Source organism: Triticum dicoccoides, chromosome 1B (genome assembly GCF_002162155.2).
Source record: "Triticum dicoccoides isolate Atlit2015 ecotype Zavitan chromosome 1B, WEW_v2.0, whole genome shotgun sequence".
Lineage (NCBI taxonomy): Eukaryota > Viridiplantae > Streptophyta > Magnoliopsida > Poales > Poaceae > Triticum > Triticum dicoccoides.
In genome coordinates, this window is record NC_041381.1 from 71,867,228 (window position 1) to 71,886,133 (window position 18,906).

The window sequence follows — 18,906 nt, forward strand, 5'->3', positions numbered from 1 at the left end:
GTCATCATCAACCATCCTCCATCACCAATTTCATGATGCTCACCGCCGTGCGTGAGTAATTCCATTGTAGGTTTGCTGGACGGTGATGGGTTGGATGAGATTTACCATGTAATCAAGTTACTTCTGTTAGGGTTTGATCCCTAGTATCCACTATATTTTGAGATTGATGTTGCTATGACTTTCCTATGCTTAATGCTTGTCACTAGGGCCCGAGTGCCATGATTTCAGATCTGAACCTATTATGTTTTCATGAATATATGTGTGTTCTTGATCCTATCTTGCAAGTCTATAGTCACATATTATGTTTTATGATCCGACAACCCCGAAGTGACAATAATCGGGATACTTCTCGGTGATGACCACAGTTTGAGGAGTTCATGTATTCACTATGTGCTAATGCTTTGTTCCAGTTCTCTATTAAAAGGAGGCCTTAATATCCCTTAGTTTCCTTTAGGACCCCGTTGCCACGGGAGGATAGGACAAAAGATGTCATGCAAGTTCTTTTCCATAAGCACGTATGACTATTTATGGAATACATGCCTATATTACATTGATGAAATGGAGCTAGTTCTGTGTCACCCTATGTTATAGCTATTACATGAGGAACCGCATCCGACATAATTACCCATCACTGATCCATTGCCTACGAGCTTTTCACATCTTGTGTTTCGCTTATTTACTTTTTCGTTGCTATTGTTACAATCACTACAAAACCCAAAAACATTAATTTTGCTGTCGTTACCTTTATTATCATATTACTTTGCTACTAAATAATTTGCTGCAGTTACTAAGTTATCCAGGTGTGGTTGAATTGTCAACTCAACTGCTAATACGCAAGAATATTCTTTGGCTCCCCTTGTGTCGAATCAATAAATTTGGGTTGAATACTTTACCCTAAAAAGCTGTTGCGATCCCCTACACTTGTGGGTTATCAACAGCCAGGATGAATCCTTTCGAAAGCAGCAAGAAGTAAGTGTGGTTGAATCGACGCCACCAAATCATGGGGGCGAAAAGAAAAATGTGGTATTGCAATTATTTAAGAATGACGAGTATGCTTCGTATGATACTGAGAAGAAAAAAAAGGAAAAACAAGACTCCATTAGAGTCTACAAATGATTCCAAGGACACGAACAATAAAAAGAGGAAAATCGGCTCTAACAACTTAAAAAAGAGGTCAGAAGTTCCTGAAACCCAGAGGGATCAGCTAGATGTGGTTCGACAGGATTTCGTGGCGTCACTGATCAATAGTACAAATCATGAAAAATAAATGGTCTTAGTTGATGACATTGTCGTGCTATCGAAGCATTTGCAATGCCTCACCCAAAAAGATGGATCCGAAGAAGCCATATGGTTCCTTTGAGAACTTTATAACGATGGTTCCAGTCAAGTCCTCCATGAAACTCATCTGCAGAAAACTTGAAAATGACTCATTGAACAAACATTACATAGAGTTGATCATTAAAATTCAGAAATGCTTACGAACAGAGAGGAACACTAGAGTATGGTACCATCCCGAAATTCAGAAATGCTTAAGGACAGAGAGGAATGTTTGGAGCAGAAAAACAGCCATATATACGAAAGAAAACAAGGAATAAAGAGGGGAAACTAACAGTAGGACAAGCCGTGTTGTCGATCTTACCAGTGATATATTTGTCAAGGGTTCCATCAGGCACATACTCCATACAGATCAACCTTTGTCTGGCCTCTGCGAAAATATATTTTCCGTCATATTCAAGCACTTCAGATTGCGTGTAACTACAGTAGCCTATGAGTCGCACTACGTTCTTGTGAGCAACCCTCATTGTGGTAAGAACTTCATTTTCAAATTCATCTTCAGCCAATCCAATAACCGAGTGAAGCTTCTTGACAGCAATACATGACCCGCTTGGAAGAACCCCCTGTATAATTACTTAATCTATATCAAAACATGTGTGTGTGTGTGTGTAGGTAAAAGGAAGGGATTAATCATGCCTTGTGAACTACTGAAAAGGCACCGCAGCCAATTCGATAAGCATCGGAGAAATCATTTGTTATGCGCCTGAGAAGGGAAAACGTCAGACTCATCGCCTTTGCAGTTGGATCGCCTATGACGTGCTCCAGTGCATCTATCTCCGCCCTCTCGAACTCGTATCCGTTCATTTCCAAATACGCGTCCATTTCCAAATACGCGAGCGATAAGCTTCGGCTGCTAGCTTCTCCTTCCTCCTCTTCTCCCCCCCTTGCTGCAGAAAGCAAATCAAGCAGGAGATGTATATGTAGGTGCTCAGATGGCTAGGAGTTGTCATATCAAGACAAGGTGGACAGCAAAGCGGCTTGCTAGCTAGGAGAAGATGTTGATACTCACCTGGAGATGGAAAGGAGATGAAGGGGGAACGGAGTCTCTGCAAGACTGGAGTTGCTTCTCGTCTTGTAGCTAGATCATGAGCCAATCGATCATGCTCAGCAAGCAAAAGCATTCGCCAGTGGGAAATAAGCAGTGCCAGATGTCTGACTGAACTGACCGATACCAAAGTCCCAACCGCATCGTCTTAACTCTGAGAAAACCGAGTGGCCGAGATAGCTTTGAAAACTCTTGAGAAATTCTCGTTGGACCGTTGGGCCACCCAATGTCTCACCGGGGCCACAGATAAGAGGAGCAGAGCGATGGATAGCGAGAGGATGGTGGGAAGGAGTCAGAGAGTGGAAGGGCGCCGGAAGGCGGAAGCTCGTCGTCATGTATCTCCGTTGACTGGTCAGCTCTCTGCCTCTTTTATTAAACTTCAGTGTGTGGCACTGACCCGGTGAATTTCCTCAAAAGTTATTGAGAAAAGAAACAGCACATCACACAAGTACATAAGCTAGATAGGTGGAAGATCATCAAGGGGAAAACAAACTTCAAAACGCAACCAAGCAATCATCCATCACTCAATCGTACTGAAACAATGTTTTTCATATAACATGTTGTTGCAGTCGATTACATATAGCTTAAGATGGTGTCAACTCATAACGTTTTCATCTTATATACATACATATATATAGCTTAATGGACATGTCTAGCACATCACCTGATGAACACTGTGCTGAATTCAATTTTATAATGCACACAACATGCACCACCATTGACCTGGTGAAGTCCTCTAAATTAAGTTAGAAAAATACCACTCGAACACACAAGAACATAACCTAGCTAGGTGAAAGATCAACAAGGGGAAAACAAACTTGAAAATGCACCCAAGCCATCATCTATTAATCCAACTGAAACAATGTCATAACTGATACAAGTTGCGACCAAGTAATGATGCTTACGGTATTCCAAGACTGAACCGACCAGCAATAAGCATGCAAGTTCATGCATCTCATCAGTAGTAGCAATTCAACATCACATTTGTTCCCACACGAAATCAGAAAGAAGCTCACCAACAGGTGATGATATGCATGATACTCCCTCCGTGTACTACTACTAAGCGGCCTTGTAAAAGACGGAGGGATTAGAGAGTACATCAGAGCAATGCGTATCATAATGATTTATGGATTTCCAATAAATTGTAATGAATTGCAGCATAAACCTACCGAAACAGGAAAAGTTGCCTTTTGCCCGCAATTGTAACAGAAACACATAAAACCTTCGGCAGTGTCGACAGCTCAGTATAATGACAATTATGCTAACTATTGAAATACATCAAGTGTTTAGTAATGCAATGCTGGTGCGAACTAAAGTTTGAATCATCAATGCCAGTTCAACATCACAATTCTTCCCTATCCAGAATGCACCATGTCAGTATACAAAATATGCAAAACATCCTTGTGAATTACTCTAGTGCATAATCACAATCGAAACATACGAACTGTTTAATAATACAACGCTGGTGCAGAGTCAAGTCTGAATCATGATCAATGGCAGGTGAACATCACATTTCTTCCCGTTTGAAATTCAGTTCATGAACAGATGATACATCAGAGCAATGCATCCTTATGATGATTTTGTGGGTGTTCTGTACTACACTGAATTCAAAATGTGCAAAAACAATAAAGGAGCAGCTTTTAAGCTGCAAGTGTAACTGAGAAACCTCGACGTTGAAGGAGGGATCACTGCTCTGGCGCCGGAGCAGGAGCCGCGTCCTCGGCGGGCGGCTTGTCGGCCTGCACCATGGCCTCCTGGCGCGCGCGGAGGGCGGCGAGGACGGAGACGGCGGGCATCTGGAGGCATCCGAGAAGGTACTGGTAGGACTGCACCCTGGTGGGCATGGCCTCGAGCTGCGCGAAGTCGTCGGGGCCGTAGAGGCGGCCCTCGTAGACGGCGCCGGTGAAGTCGTTGAGCTGGAGGCGCCACTCCTTCTGGAAGTCGCGGTAGGGGCGGAGGGCCGGCGGGATCTCGTCGGAGCGCACGAAGAGCCAGGCGTTCATGCCGCGGGCGCAGGGCCGGAGCGACTCCCAGCGCGTGCCCTCGACCGCCGCGGCGAGGTCCGAGTTCTTGGCGACCAGCAGCCGCGCCGTGGAGGGGAGCGACGCACGGATGCTGCGGAGCTGCGCCACCGTGAAGCCGTGGCACCAGATGCCCGCCAGGAGCTGGCACCCGTCCAGCTCGCGCCGGAGCGCCTCCTGGCGCGCTCGCTCCACCGCCAGGCGGATCGGCGGCAGCGCGACCCCGGCGGCGCTGCGCACGGACGTCATAGTCGGCGGCGGCGGCGGCGGCGAGGGTTCTGGGGGGCGGCGATGCGAGAGTGTGCGTCTGACTTTCGGCTCGGGGAGCTGCTATGTGCGATTAGCAGAGAGAGCTTCCAGCTGGGCCAGCCCAGTACTGTGCGATCTGTAGCCAGCAGGTTGTAGCATTCGGGAGCTCTCGTGTTACTGTGGCGATAGATTTTATTATTATTTTCGAACATTTTCTAAGAAAAAGCAAAATTTCTTTTGAAACGCGACCAAAATTTTAGTTTATATTTTTTGGGAAATGCGAACGATTTTTAAAACATGAATATTTTTCGCATTTGTGAACAATTTTTGAACATGGAACTCTTTTTAAGTTCCCAAATAGTTTTCGGAAAATGTGATTTTTTTAAATACTTCTAACAGTTTTTGAAAGGAAGCACTTTTTTGAACATTTTTATAAAATCTTATCTTTTTTCTAAAGTTTAAAGGTTTTGAAATCAGAAAATAAAGTAACAGCCTGAACACAAAAAAGAAATTCCGAATACAAAAAAATATACAATGTGAATGAAAGCCTGAATACAAAAAATATACAATGTGAATGAAAAAAGTTGATCATGTAAAATAATGTTAATCAAGCTTTTCTAAATATTAATCAAGTATTTGAAAAATGTTAACTAAGCAATTGGAAATTTTTAATCACCCATTTGAAAAATATTAAACGTGTATAGAAAAAACATTTTTCATGTGTAGAAAAATATATATACACAGCAAATAACATGTGTATGAAAAAATGTTGATCATTTATTTAAAATAATTTAAACATGTATAAAATAATATTCCTGGCGGGCACAGAAAATGTACATTGTTTGTGAAAGATTTTTTATTGCCATTAAAACAAGTTCTCCATGTATTGAAAAATGCTGACCATGTAATCAATAAATGTTGATCTTATATTTGGAAAATATTAAATGTATACATAATAAATGTATATACATACCAAAAGTGGACAATGTGTGCGTAAAAACTAGTTTTTTTTAAATAATAATCATATAGTTAAAACATGTTTGTGATGTATGCAAAAAATTTAGAATGTGTACTGAAAAAGGTTAACATGTGTTGAACAAAGATAAAACCAATCAACATCGACAAAGAATAAACGAAACAAAGAAAAACATATAGACCGAATAAAAACAAAAAAAGAGAAATTAAAATCGAGGAAAAATCATGAAAAAGTAAAAAACGAGAAAGAAACAAAGGAAAACAAAGAAAAATCGATGGAAACCATCACAGAAACAAAGAAAAATAAGAAAATAGGAAAGCAGAAAAAAAATGAAAACAGAGAAAGAAACTACAGAAAATAAAAAAGAAGGAAAGGAAAAACTAAGTAAAGGGCAGGAATAAAACGAAGTAAAGCGATGAAAAAATCAAAGAAAAAACAAAAAAACAAAGAAACCCATAAAGATAGAAAAATCCGAAAGAAAAATGAGAAAGAATAAAACATAACAAAATGTGGCGTACGCTACCAGCGTGCGAGCAAGCGCGCCCGAACAACCAGTCTATCAAGAGCTAAGAAACGGGCTAGCCTAGTTTTGTACAGAACAGAAAAAGCGTTCAGGGAGATAGAAGGTAGTCTTTCAGTAAGCGAGATATAGCTCTTGCATAATTTGTCAGAACTTGCGACAAATAGGAAGCTCTTTTGACTCACGAGGCTTGTACTAGAACGTGTAAGTAATGGGCCTCACTGAGCTTTTCTGGATCGTATAAATATTCAAATAAGGCCATTTTTTTTTCTCTCTTACCGTCGTTGAAGCCCAAGCGCTTGCTACCTTTGTTTAATCCACCAAGCTTTTCTTACTTGTCTAATTTTTTTTAACTTTTCTAAAAAGGGTAATCCTGGGAGCAACTAGTTGGAGGGTTGCCCCTGTGGAATTTTTCATTCAACGCATATTGTGTCAATCGACGCCACTTCGCACAGGAATTCGCTCGCTAGTGATTCCTTGGGACGGCCCATGTAAGAACACACGTTCGTCGGGTTTTGGGAACCTCCCGGAAGGTATCATTTTGGTTGTTTATTTCCTTTTTTATTTTTATTTTTCATGTTCTTTTATTTTACTGGTTTTGTATGCCTTTTTTATTTTCTCTATTTTATTTTTTAAAATTTCCTTTTTAAACGAATCGGAATTTCAAAAATGTCCATGTTTTCAAAAAAATAAAAAACATTCCATGTTCAAAATTTATTTTCAATTTCAGAGAATGTTCTTACTTTTAAAAAATGTGCGGAATTTTTCTAGAATGTTCAAGTTTCTAAAATTGTTCAAAATTTCAAGAAATGTTTCCAATTCAAAAAATGTTTGTGATTTCAAAAATTGTTCATGATTGTAAAAAATATTTTTATTTTCTAAATATGGATCATGGTTTCCAAAATGTTCTCTTTTATAGAAAAAAATTGACGCCTTAAAAAATTCATAATTTGAAAAATGTTTTGCAATCTTCAACATAGTTTTCTTAAAACCTGGAAAAATCATGTGCTACGGTGTCAATACCTTCAGACATGTATAAATATGTGGGGGCCGGGCACTCAATTTCAAGTCATGGTTCGGTCGGACTGTTTTGGCTCTCTAAGTTGCATACCGAAAAAGGCTTTCGCCCCGCTTTATATTATAAAGCAACGACCCAAATCAAGCATCCAACAAGGTTCCAAATAAGCCCACATACACGCACACAGAGGTCCACAGGTACACAAATAAGTCACGAGAGTCATAGCTGAGGGCACAGCACAACAAGCCCTAAACACACACAACACGGCACAAAGCGCAAAGCGCAAAGCTGCTAGACGACCCTCTAAGTTGCATACGACGTTGTATCAAGGTGATCCAAAAAGCATAATTATTCGCCTTGAGGAGACAAAGAAATTTCATGGTGAGATATTTATCATTTGAGTCCATCTTAGTTACATTTATAACCATGCCAAAATAGGGTGTCAACCATGTATGTAGAAACAAAACCTAAATGTGTTGTGTTTTGACAAATTTGTGCAATTGCATGTACATACAAATTGGACCCAATTTTTACCAACTCATATGTGAGGATGGAATGGGGAGAGATGGCTAGTGTTAAGGCATATCTCTCTCTATTAGTTTTGGTGATTGATGACAACACGTTTGCGGACTAATCGTGTGCTTTGAGCATTTCAGATATTCATCATGTGGCACGAGACGATTCCTTCCCCTCGAAGTTTTAATCAAAGATGGTGTAGCTCTTTCGTTTCTGTTTTGGTGGACTGGTTTCGTAGGAGTCACCGTACTATCAAGAGGGGATCCGCTTTGGTAACGCTAGGATGGAATCAATACGTACACATCCTCTTCGCACCCTCTGAGACTTTCCGATTTGATGGAACTTCCATTTTCTTCCTATGTGCATGTTTTGGTCCCAGCGGTAGTACCGCGGTGCCCAGCGGTAGTACCGCTCAAGAGCCACAGGCGGCAGTACCTCTCTGCAACGGTAGTACCGCCTGGGTGTCCTCAGCCGTAGTACCGCTGCTGTACCGGGCTCCTACCGCCTCAACTCGAGGGGGTCGCCTCTCGTGTCGGATTGTGCGGCACTAAGCAGCGGCAGTGGAAGCGGTAGTACCGCTCATGAGCGGTAGTACCACCCTACCACCGCGGTAGTACCGCACGGGGTTCAATTTATGCCCATATTCTTGTCCTCCCAGACTGCACGGCAGTACTGCGAGGGGGAGCGGCAGTACCGTTGGGCTCAGCGGTAGTACCGTTGCCCCCTGCGGTAGTACCGCCCTCTGCAGGGCTGTTTTGGGGGGTAACGGTTGGATTGTTCCCCCCTCTATAAAAGGAGGTCTTCTTCTCCAAAGTTGACCCACCTCTTCCCCCAAAAGCTCCATTGTTGCTCCAAGCTCCATTTTCGCCTGATCTCTCTCCCTAGCCAATCAAACTTGTTGATTTGCTCGGGATTGGTTGAGAAGGCCCCGATCTACACTTCCACCAAGAGAAATTTGATTCCCCCCACTAATCCCTTGCGCATCTTGTTACTCTTGGGTGTTTGATCACCCTAGACGGTTGAGGTCACCGCGGAGCCATAGTCCATTGTGGTGAAGCTTCGTGGTGTCGTTGGGAGCCTCCAACTAAGTTATGGAGATTGCCCCAATCTTGTTTGTAAAGGTTCGGTCGCCGCCTCCAAGGGCACCAATAGTGGAATCACGTCATCTCGCATTGTGTGAGGGCGTGAGGAGAATACGGTGGCCCTAGTGGCTTCTTGGGGAGCATTGTGCCTCCACGCCGCTCTAACAAAGACGTACTTCCCTTAAAAAGGAAGGAACTTCGGTAACACATCCTCGTCTCCGTCGGTTCCCCTTTTGGTTATCTCTCACCTTTACTTGTGCTAGCTTATATTGTGTTGCATCTCTTGCTTGCTTGTGTGCTTGTTGTTATCGCATCATATAGGTTGCCCACCTAGTTGCATATCTAGACAACCTACTTTCATGCAAAGTTGAATTTGGTAAAGGAAAGCTAAAAATTGTTAGTTGCCTATTCACCCCCCCCCCTCTAGTCAACTATATCGATCCTTTCAATTGGTATTAGAGCCTCGTCTCTTTATTAAGGACTTTGCCGTCCGAAGAGTATGGTTGACACCATAGACAGTGGAAAGGAGCACTCCGGTGTGAATCAGATCTCGTCTATGGCCGATGGGGGAACCGCGGTCTCTCGTGAGGAATTCAATGTGGCTTTGGACACATTGAAAACCTCCATGACGACCAAGGTTGAAAGCATGTTTAACAAATTCATTGAAGGGCTTAAACTATCCACCGCACCGATGAAAGTGGGTGATCCCACTAACAAGGTGACGGATGCTAACTCCGACAAGGGGGAAGCTACTAGTGGAAAGGCTCCTTCTTCTAGTGGTAAAAATGGCACCGACATCTTTACCCATGTGGAACCTCCGCTTGTTTAGGTGGACCGATTCCTTCTACTCATTTGAATCATGCCGGTCCTCCCCCTAAGATTGTAAAAAATGAGGACTTTGATTCTTGGGTCTATCGGTTTAAGCGTCATTTGAATCATGTGAATACTAATCTTTGGAGAATCATTGAAGAAGGGTTCTATCTGCATGACCAAAGCAACTTCACTCCTAGAGAAGCCGCGGACAATCAATTCAATGAGAATGCTCTCTTCATCATCAAAGATGCAATCCCACCTGAAGATCTTCCTCACCTCCGGCCCTACGCCATGGCCAAAGATGCTTGGCACCAAGTTGTTTCCCTCTACAGAGGAAGCGCAAGCATTCAACGCTCCAACTATGAAGTGGTACAAGATGAAGTCGATGAGTTTGCAATGAAAGAAGATGAAGAACCTCGTGAGCTTTATCGGAGAGTAACCAAACTCGCGGTCTCACTCCGAGATCATGGGAGCAAGGACACGGATGACAATTGGATCAAGCGCAAATTTCTCAAGGAAATGATGCCTTACCACAAGGCCATGTCCTCCGTCATTCGTCAAAGGTCGGACTTCCACACCTTGTCCTCAAGTGAAGTGTTGGATGAGTTTGTGGCTATGAGCATCTTGGACAAGACCACCGACAATGCGGTGCTACGTTCTCAAAGAGCAAAGAAGCCCAACCTTGCTTTAAAGGCCAAGGTTAGTATGGAAGAAGAGGACGAAGAGGAAGAAGAGGAGAGCAACCCCGAAGATACAAAGTATGCCTATCATGAACACATGGCTCTTGCTTCAAGGCAATTTTGGAGGAAGAAGAACTCAAGGCCCAACTTCAACAAGAACAACTCAAGTGGCGCGAAGGTCAAGCAACATGTGAGGACTTCCTATAATTGTGGCAATGTGAGCCATTTTGTTGCGGAATGCCCTTATGAGAAGAGGGAAGACAATGGTGGCAAGCTCATCCGAAAGGACAAGGCCAAGTCTTTCCCTACAAGAGCAACTTCACCAAGAAGACTCCTCCCAAGGCGTTGGTGGTGCAAGAAGAGTACAATGATGATGATGATGATGATGATGATGATGATGATGATGAAGAAGATGGTGAGTCGGTTGCCATGGCCTCCGTTGCCATTGCAACAACTCCACGGGTGTCTCTCTTTGACTCACCCAATGAGAACATCACCGCCAAGTGCCTCATGGCTAAAGCCACCAACAAGGTAACCCCCAACATCAAAACTACCATCATTAATAATCCCTCTTTGACGGATTGCATTGATGAACATGAGGGGTCTAATGTGGAGGAAAGTGAGTTTGAGTCTTTTATGAGCAAACTCAAGGGTAAATCCAAGAAGCACTTCGTTGCTCTCTTGGAACAACTTGGTGAAGCCAATGACATGATTGAGGCTCACGAAGAGACCATCTCTAGGATGGAGGGGCATAGTCGTGACTATGCCGATGAGATATCGGATCTCTCTAACGCTCTTGAGGAAGAGCATGGTCATCGTTTGGCTCTTGAGGAGTCATACAACGATGGTCATGCTAAATTAAAGAAAGATCTTGATCATGCTCTTGTTGTATCTAGTGCACTAAATTCCGAGAAGGACAAACTTGGGGTTGATCTTGCTAGACTCAAGGAGGAGTTTGATATACTTGACAAGGCTCACAAGGCCTTGAAAGGCGTTCATGTTAGCCTCAAGGAGTCTCATGATCAACTCCAAGTGAAGCTAACCAAGGAGAAAGCCACTTTTCCTCATATGGTCTTAATTGATAATGCAAATGCTACTAACCCTTGTTGTGAGCATGTGCATCTTGTTGAGGAGAATGCTAAGTTGAAGGAGCAACTTGAGAAAGGCCTCGTGTCGTGCATACAAGGTGAGAAGAACCTCAACGACCTATTGAGCAATCAAAAGGAAGTTGTGGCCAAGGAGGGGATTGGGTTCGCACCCATGCCCAAGAACAAGAAGAAGAATGACAAGACCAAACGACCTCCCCCTCTCAAGCAAACCTTTGTGAAGGAGGGAGAGGGTGCTTCCAAGGATAAGAAGAACAATGTGAAGGGTGGTGGTGTCAAGAAGGGCAATGCCACCCCTTCCAACAAAGCCGGCGATTTTAACCCTTCTTATGTGTTGTGCCGTGCTAGTGATGGGCATGTTTATGCCAAATTTGTTGGTTCTCCTTATGAGTACATTGAATGGTCTATTTGGGTTCCTAAGACCCTTGTCACTAACATCAAAGGACCCATTACAAAATGGGTACCTAAAACCAAGCATTGATCTCTTGTAGGTGTTTGCTTACGGTGGGGGATCATGGTTGCTCGATAGTGGAGCCACTAATCATATGTCCGGAAGCAAGGACTTGGTGGTGGACGTTCACAAGATTCCATCTATGCCAACCAATGTCGAGTGGGATGATGCCTCGTCCTCTAAGGTATTGGGGCTTGGCAAGGTTGTCATTTCTCATGATCTCACGATCGATAAGGTCATGCTTGTTGAGTCCCTTGCATACAATTTACTTTTCGTTTGTCAACTTGCACTCATGAGCTTTGCCACTTTCTTTGATGTTGATACCGTGGCCCTCTTGTGGAGCAAGACTCTTAAACTAGCCTTTGTTGGGCATGTCAAGAATGGTCTCTATGTGATTAACTTTTGGGAGCGAGCCACTAAGACCGCGACATGCCTAACGACTAAAGTTGATGTGGGATGGCTTTGGCATCGCCGTTTAGCCCATCCCAATATGAGATCTTTGAAAAGTCTTCTCAAGAGGGACCATGTCCGTGGACTAACAGATGTTAGTTTTGCCAAAGATTTTGCTTGCAGTGCTTGTATCAAAGGAAAGCTACATGAGAAGGCTCACCCTCCCACAACTATCATCTACTCGAAGAGAACCTTGGAGCTCCTTCACATGGATCTCTTTGGGCCTCCATCCTTTGATAGTCTTGGAGGTAGCAAGTATTGCTTGGTGATTGTGGATAATTATTCAAGATACACTTGGGTATATTTCTTCAAGAGGAAGAGTGAGACTCAACAAACCATCATCGACTTTGCAAATGAAGCTCAACATCAACATGACGCAAATATCTTGATAATAAGGAGTGACAACGGCACCGAGTTCAAGAACTACACCTTGGATGAGTTTCTTAGTGATGAGGGGATCAAGCATCAATATTCTGCACCTTATACCCCTCAACAAAATGGTGTCGCGGAGAGGAGGAACCGGACATTGATGGATGTGTCAAGGACCATGATGGCGGAGTTCAAGTCTCCATACAACTTTTGGGCCGAAGCCATCAACACAGCATGTCATGCATCCAATCGGCTCTATCTCCGCAAAGGCTTGAACAAGACTCCTTATGAAATACTTACCGGTAACAATCCCAACCTCAAGTACTTCCGGGTGTTCGGGTGTAAGTGTTTCATTCTCAAGAAAGGTGTTCGTTTGTCTAAATTTGAAGCTAGAGCTCATGAGGGCATATTTGTTGGTTATGCTACAAACTCTCATGCTTACCGTGTCCTCAACAAGTCCACCGGACTCATTGAGGAGACGTGTAACATGGAGTTTGATGAGAATAACGGCTCCCAAGTGGAGCAAAGTGGTACTTGTGATGTAGGTGATGAAATTCCTCCCCAAGCCATAAGAGGAATGGGTGTTGGTCATATCCTACCCATTGAGGAACCCCTTGTGGCCGAAGGAGAAGTACAATGCTCCACTCAAGTGGAGCCATCACCAACCCAAGACCCACACGCTTCCGAAGAACAAAATTAAGGCCCTCAACCTCATGAACAAGATCAAGGGCAAGATCAACCTCAAGATGGTGGTGAACCACCAAATGATGCCCAAGGTCAAGTTCTCCCCTTCGAGCAAGTTCAAGATCAAGAGCAAGCTCAAGATCAAGAACAAGCTCAAGATGGCGCTCAAGATGATCAAGTTACCCCTCCTCTTTTCACATCTGAGGAGGAATTAGAGCGTCGTGCCACGAACATCGCTTCCAAGCTCACTACCAAAGGTCATCTCATGGAGAATGTGGTTGGAAGCCTAAGAAAGGGGGTAAGCACTCGTAGGCAATTAGCAAACTATTGTGAACATCATGCGTTTGTTTCTTGTGTCGAACCCCAAAAGGTTTATGAGGCGCTCGAGGACCCGGATTGGCTCAATGCCATGCATGAAGAACTCAACAACTTTGAGCATAACCAAGTGTGGAAATTAGTGCCAAGGCCAACCGGGGATCATAATGTCATTGGAACCAAGTGGATATTCAAGAACAAGCAAGATGCTCATGGGATCATTGTTCACAACAAGGCTCGTTTGGTGGCACAAGGCTACTCCCAAGTCGAGGGTATCGACTATAGTGAAACCTTTGCCCCCGTTTCTCTCCTTGAATCTATTTGATTGTTGATTGCTTATGCTTCTCATCATAATTTCACGTTGTAACAAATGGATGTGAAGAGTGCTTTTCTTAATGGTCCCATTAATGAGTTGGTGTATGTCAAACAACCCCCAGGGTTCGAAGATCCCTATTTCCCCGATCATGTGTACCAACTCCACAAGGCGCTCCATGGCCTTAAACAAGCCCCACGTGCATGGTATGAGCATCTTACGGAGTTGTTACAAGATCGTGGGTTCAAAATTGGGAAAATCGACCCCACTCTTTTTTACTAAGAAGGTCAAAGGGGAGTTGTTTGTGTGCCAACTATATGTTGATGATATTATTTTTGGTTCCCCTAACAAAGCTTTCAATGAAGAATTTGCCACTCTCATGACCTCAAAGTTCAAGATGTCTATGATGGGAGAGTTGAAGTTCTTTCTTGGGTTCTAAATCAAGCAAAGAAGAGAAGGAACATTCATCAACCAAGCCAAATACACTTAAGACATGCTCAAGAGATTCAAGCTAAGTGATGTCAAGCCGGCCTCCACTCCAATGCCCGTCAAATGCCAACTTGACATTGATCCCAATGGTAAAGCGGTGGATCAAAAGGTATATCGCTCCATGATTGGATCCCTGCTTTACCTTTGTGCATCTAGACCGGATATCATGTTGAGTGTGGGAATTTGTGCATGGTTTCAAGCCGCACCTAAGGAAAGCCACTTTGTGGCGGTCAAGCGAATCTTTCGATATTTGGCTCATACCCCAAACTTTGGCTTATGGTACTTAAGAGGAGCCAACTTTAATCTTTTGGGCTATACAGATTCAGATTGGGCGGGAGACAAAGTGGATAGGAAGTCCACCTCCGGAGGGTGCCAATTACTTGGTTGCTCTTTAGTGAGTTGGTCTTCTAAGAAGCAAAGTTGTGTATCTTTCTCGTCCACCGAAGCAGAGTATGTGGCTGCCGGTAGTTGTTGTGCTCAACTCCTATGGATGAGGCAAACTTTGAAGGATTATGGTGTCACTTGTGATGAAGTGCCTCTTTGGTGTGACAATGAAAGTGCCATCAAGATCTCTCTCAACCCGGTGCAACACTTCAAGATGAAGCATATTGAAATTCGGTATCACTTCATCCGGGATCACATTAGGCGAAGGGAGATCAAGCTCAAGTTTGTCAACAAAGTAGAGGACGTCTAACTTGTTTTTGCAGGGCATGTTGTGATGTGATATGGTCAAGACGTGATGAGATATAAGTTGTTGTATGAGATGATCATGTTTTGTTGAAGTTATTGGCAATTGGCAGAAGCCTTATGGTTGTCTCTTTATTGCATAAGATGCAAGCACCAAATAATTGCTTTACTTTATCGCTATGCGATAGCGATAGTTGCAAGAGCAATAGTTAGCGAGACGACCATGTGACGACACATTGATATAGATCAAGATGATGGAGATCATGGCATCGTGCCGGTGACGATAGAGATCATGACAGTACTTTGGAGATGGAGATCAAAGGCGCAAGATGATCATGGCCATATCATGTCACATATTTTGATTGCATGTGATGTTTATCTTTTATACATCTTATTTTGCTTAGTTCGGCGGTAGCATTATAAGATAATATCTTACTAAATTTCAAGGTATAAGTGTTCTCCCTGAGTATGCACCGTTGCGAAAGTTCTTCGTGCTGAGACACCACATGATGATCGGGTGTGATAGGCTCTACGTTCAAATACAATGGGTGCAAAACAGTTGCACACGCGGAATACTCAGGTTAAACTTGACGAGCCTAGCATATACAGATATGGACTCGGAACACTGGAGACCGAAAGGTCGAGCGTGAATCATATAGTAGATATGATCAACATAATGATGTTCACCATTGAAAACTACTCCATCTCACATGATGATGGGACATGGTTTAGTTGATTTGGATCACGTGATCGCTTAGATGATAATAGGGATGTCTATCTAAGTGGGAGTTCTTAAGTAATATGATTAACTGAACTTTAATTTATCATGAACTTTGTCCTGATAGTATTTTGCAAATAATGTTGTAGATCAATAGCTCGCGTTATTGCTTCCCTATGTTTATTTTGATATATTCCTAGAGAAAAATATGTTGAAAGATATTAGTAGAAATGATGCGGATTGGATCCGTGATCTGAGGTTTATCCTCATTGCTGCACAGAAGAATTATGTCCTTGATGCACCGCTAGGTGACAGATCTATTGCAAGAGCAGATGCAGACGTTATGAACGTTTGGCTAGCTCAATATGATGACTACTTGATAGTTTAGTGCACCATGCTTAATGACTTAGAATCGGGACTTTAAAGACGTTTTGAACGTCATGGACCATATGAGATGTTCCAGGAGTTGAAGTTAATATTTCAAGCAAATACCCAAGTTGAGAGATATGAAGTCTCCAACAAGTTCTATAGCTAAAAGATGGAGGAGAATCTCTCAACTAGTGAGCATGTGCTCAGATTGTCTAGGTACTACAATCGCTTGAATCAAGTGGGAGTTAATCTTCCAGATAAGATAGTGATTGACAGAGTTCTCTAGTCACCATCACCAAGTTACTAGAACTTCGTGATGAACTATAGTATGCAAGGGATGACGAAAATGATTCTCGAGCTCTTCGTGATGCTAAAATCAACAAAGGTAGAAATCAAGAAAGAGCATCAAGTGTTGATGATTGACAAGACCACTAGTTTCAAGAATAGGGCAAAGGGAAAGAAAGGGAACTTCATGTAGAATGGCAAGCAAGTTGTCACTCCCGCGAAGATGCCCAAAGCTGGACCAAAGCCTGAAATGAGTGCTTCTACTGCAAAGGAAATGGTCACTAGAAGCGGAAATGCCCTGAATATTTGGTAGATAAGAGGATGGCAAAGTGAACAAGGGTATATTTGATATACAAGTTATTGATGTGTACCTTACTAGTGTTGATAGTAGCCCCTGAGTATTTGATACTTGTTTGGTTGCTAAAAATTAATAACTTGAAATAGGAGTTATAGAATAAACAGAGACTAGTGGAGGGTGAAGTGACGATGAGTGTTGGAAGTAGTTCCAAGATTGATATGATCATCATCGCACACTCCCTATACTTTTGGGATTAGTGTTAAACCTAAATAAATGTTATTTGGCGTTTGCGTTGAGCGTGAATATGATTTGATCATGTTTATTGCAATATGGTTATTCATTTAAAGTCAGAGAATAATTGTTGTTCTGTTTACATGAATAAAACCTTCAATGGTCATACACCCAATGAAAATAGTTTGTTGGATCTCGATCGTAGTGATACACATATTCATAATATTGATGCCAAAAGATGCAAAAGTTAATAATGATAGTGCAACTTATTTGTGGCACTGCCATTTGGGTCATATCGGTGTAAAGCGCATGAAGAAACTCCATAAAGATGGATTTTTGGAATCACTTGGTTATGAATCATTTGATGCTTGCAAACCGTGCCTTTTGGGCAAGATGACTAAAACTCCGTTCTCCGGAACAATGGAACGAGCTATTGACTTGTTGGAAATAATACATACCAATGTATGCAGTCCAATGAGTGTTGATGCTCATGGCGGGTATCGTTATTTTCTGATCTTCACAAATGATTTGAGCAGATATGAGTATATCTACTTAATGAAGCACAAGTCTGAAACATTTGAAAAGTTCAAAGAATTTTAGAGTGAAGTGGAGAATCATCGTAATAAGAAAATAAAGTTTCTACAATCTGATCATGGAGAAGAATATTTGTGTTACGAGTTTGGCCTTCATTTAAAAACAATGTGGAATAGTTTCATAGCTCACGCCACATGGAACACCACAACATAATGGTGTGTCCAAACGTTGTAACTGCACTTTATTGGATATGGTGCGATCTATGATGTATCTTACTGATTTACCACAATCGTTTTGGGGTTATGCATTAGAGACAACTGCATTCACTTTAAATAGGGCACCATCTAAATCCGTTGAGACAACACCGTATGAACTATGGTTTAGCAATAAACCTAAGCTGTCGCTTCTTAAAGTTTGGAGTTGCGATGCTTATGTGAAAAATTTCAACCTGATAAGCGCGAACCTAAATCGGAGAAATGCGTCTTCATAGGATACCCAAAGGATACTGTTGGGTACACCTTCTAATCACAGATCTGAAGGCAAAATATTCGTTGCTAAGAATGGATCCTTTCTAGAGAAGGAGTTTCTCTCGAAAGAAGTGAGTGGGAGGAAACTAGAACTTGATGAGGTAACTGTACCTGCTCCCTTATTGGAAAGTAGTTCATCACAGAAATCAGTTCCTATGATTCCTACACCAATTAGTGAGGAAGCTAATGATGATGATCATGAAGCTTCAGATCAAGTTACTACCGAACCTCGTAGGTCTTCTAGAGTAAGATCCACACCAAAGTGGTACGGTAATCCTGTTATGGAAGTCATGTTATTAGACCATGATGAACCTACGAACTATGAGGAAGCGATGATGAGCCCAGATTCCGCAAAATGGCTTGAAGGCCACGAAATCTGAGATAGGATCCATATATGAGAACAAAGTATGGACTTTGGTGGACTTGCCCGATGATCGACAAGCCATAGAAAATATATGGATCTTCAAGAGGAAGACAGACACTGATAGTAGTGTTACTATCTACAAAGCTCAACTTGTCGTAAAAAGTTTTCAACAAAGTTCAAGGTGTTGAATACGATGAGATTTTCTCACTCGTATCGATGCTTAAGTCTGTCCAAATCATGTTAGCAATTGCCACATTTTATGAAATCTGGCAAATGGATGTCAAAACTGCATTCCTTAATGGTTTTCTTAAAGAAGAGTTGTATATGATGCAACCAGAAGATTGTGTCAATCCTAAAGTTGCTAACAAAATTGTGCAAGCTCCAGTGATTCATTTATGGACTGGTGCAAGCCTCTCAGAGTTGGAATAAACGCTTTGATAGTGTGATCAAAGCATATGGTT

General features: G+C 42.5%; 2 protein-coding genes across 2 annotated transcripts; both read right to left on the reverse strand.

The window, feature by feature from the left end:
• Positions 1 to 1,009: 1,009 nt before the first annotated feature.
• LOC119320140 (putative receptor-like protein kinase At4g00960) lies at positions 1,010 to 3,064 on the reverse strand. The gene is made up of 4 exons (XM_037594260.1): positions 2,345 to 3,064; positions 1,972 to 2,222; positions 1,640 to 1,898; positions 1,010 to 1,405 (listed from the first exon to the last, which is right to left on the reverse strand). Exons 1-4 carry the CDS (start codon positions 2,454 to 2,456, stop codon positions 1,317 to 1,319), a joined length of 711 nt encoding a protein of 236 aa, XP_037450157.1. The 5' UTR covers positions 2,457 to 3,064; the 3' UTR covers positions 1,010 to 1,316.
• A 717-nt stretch (positions 3,065 to 3,781) lies between these two features.
• Positions 3,782 to 4,688, reverse strand: LOC119320152 (50S ribosomal protein L10, chloroplastic-like). Its single transcript, XM_037594265.1, has one exon. The coding sequence runs from the start codon at positions 4,648 to 4,650 to the stop codon at positions 4,066 to 4,068; it is 585 nt and encodes a 194-aa protein (XP_037450162.1). The 5' UTR covers positions 4,651 to 4,688; the 3' UTR covers positions 3,782 to 4,065.
• Between the last annotated feature and the right edge of the window lie 14,218 nt (positions 4,689 to 18,906).

Bases quoted from the DNA above. Each gene is read 5' to 3' on its own strand.
- LOC119320140 (XM_037594260.1), bottom strand. From the start codon at position 2,456: ATGCTTTTGCTTGCTGAGCATGATCGATTGGCTCATGATCTAGCTACA. The intron at 1,899-1,971 runs GCATGATTAATC...GTAATTATACAG, and splicing joins CCTTTTCAGTAGTTCACAAG to GGGGTTCTTCCAAGCGGGTC. The intron at 1,406-1,639 runs GTAAGATCGACA...AGTTTTCTGCAG, and splicing joins CCTTGACAAATATATCACTG to ATGAGTTTCATGGAGGACTT.
- LOC119320152 (XM_037594265.1), bottom strand. From the start codon at position 4,650: ATGACGTCCGTGCGCAGCGCCGCCGGGGTCGCGCTGCCGCCGATCCGC.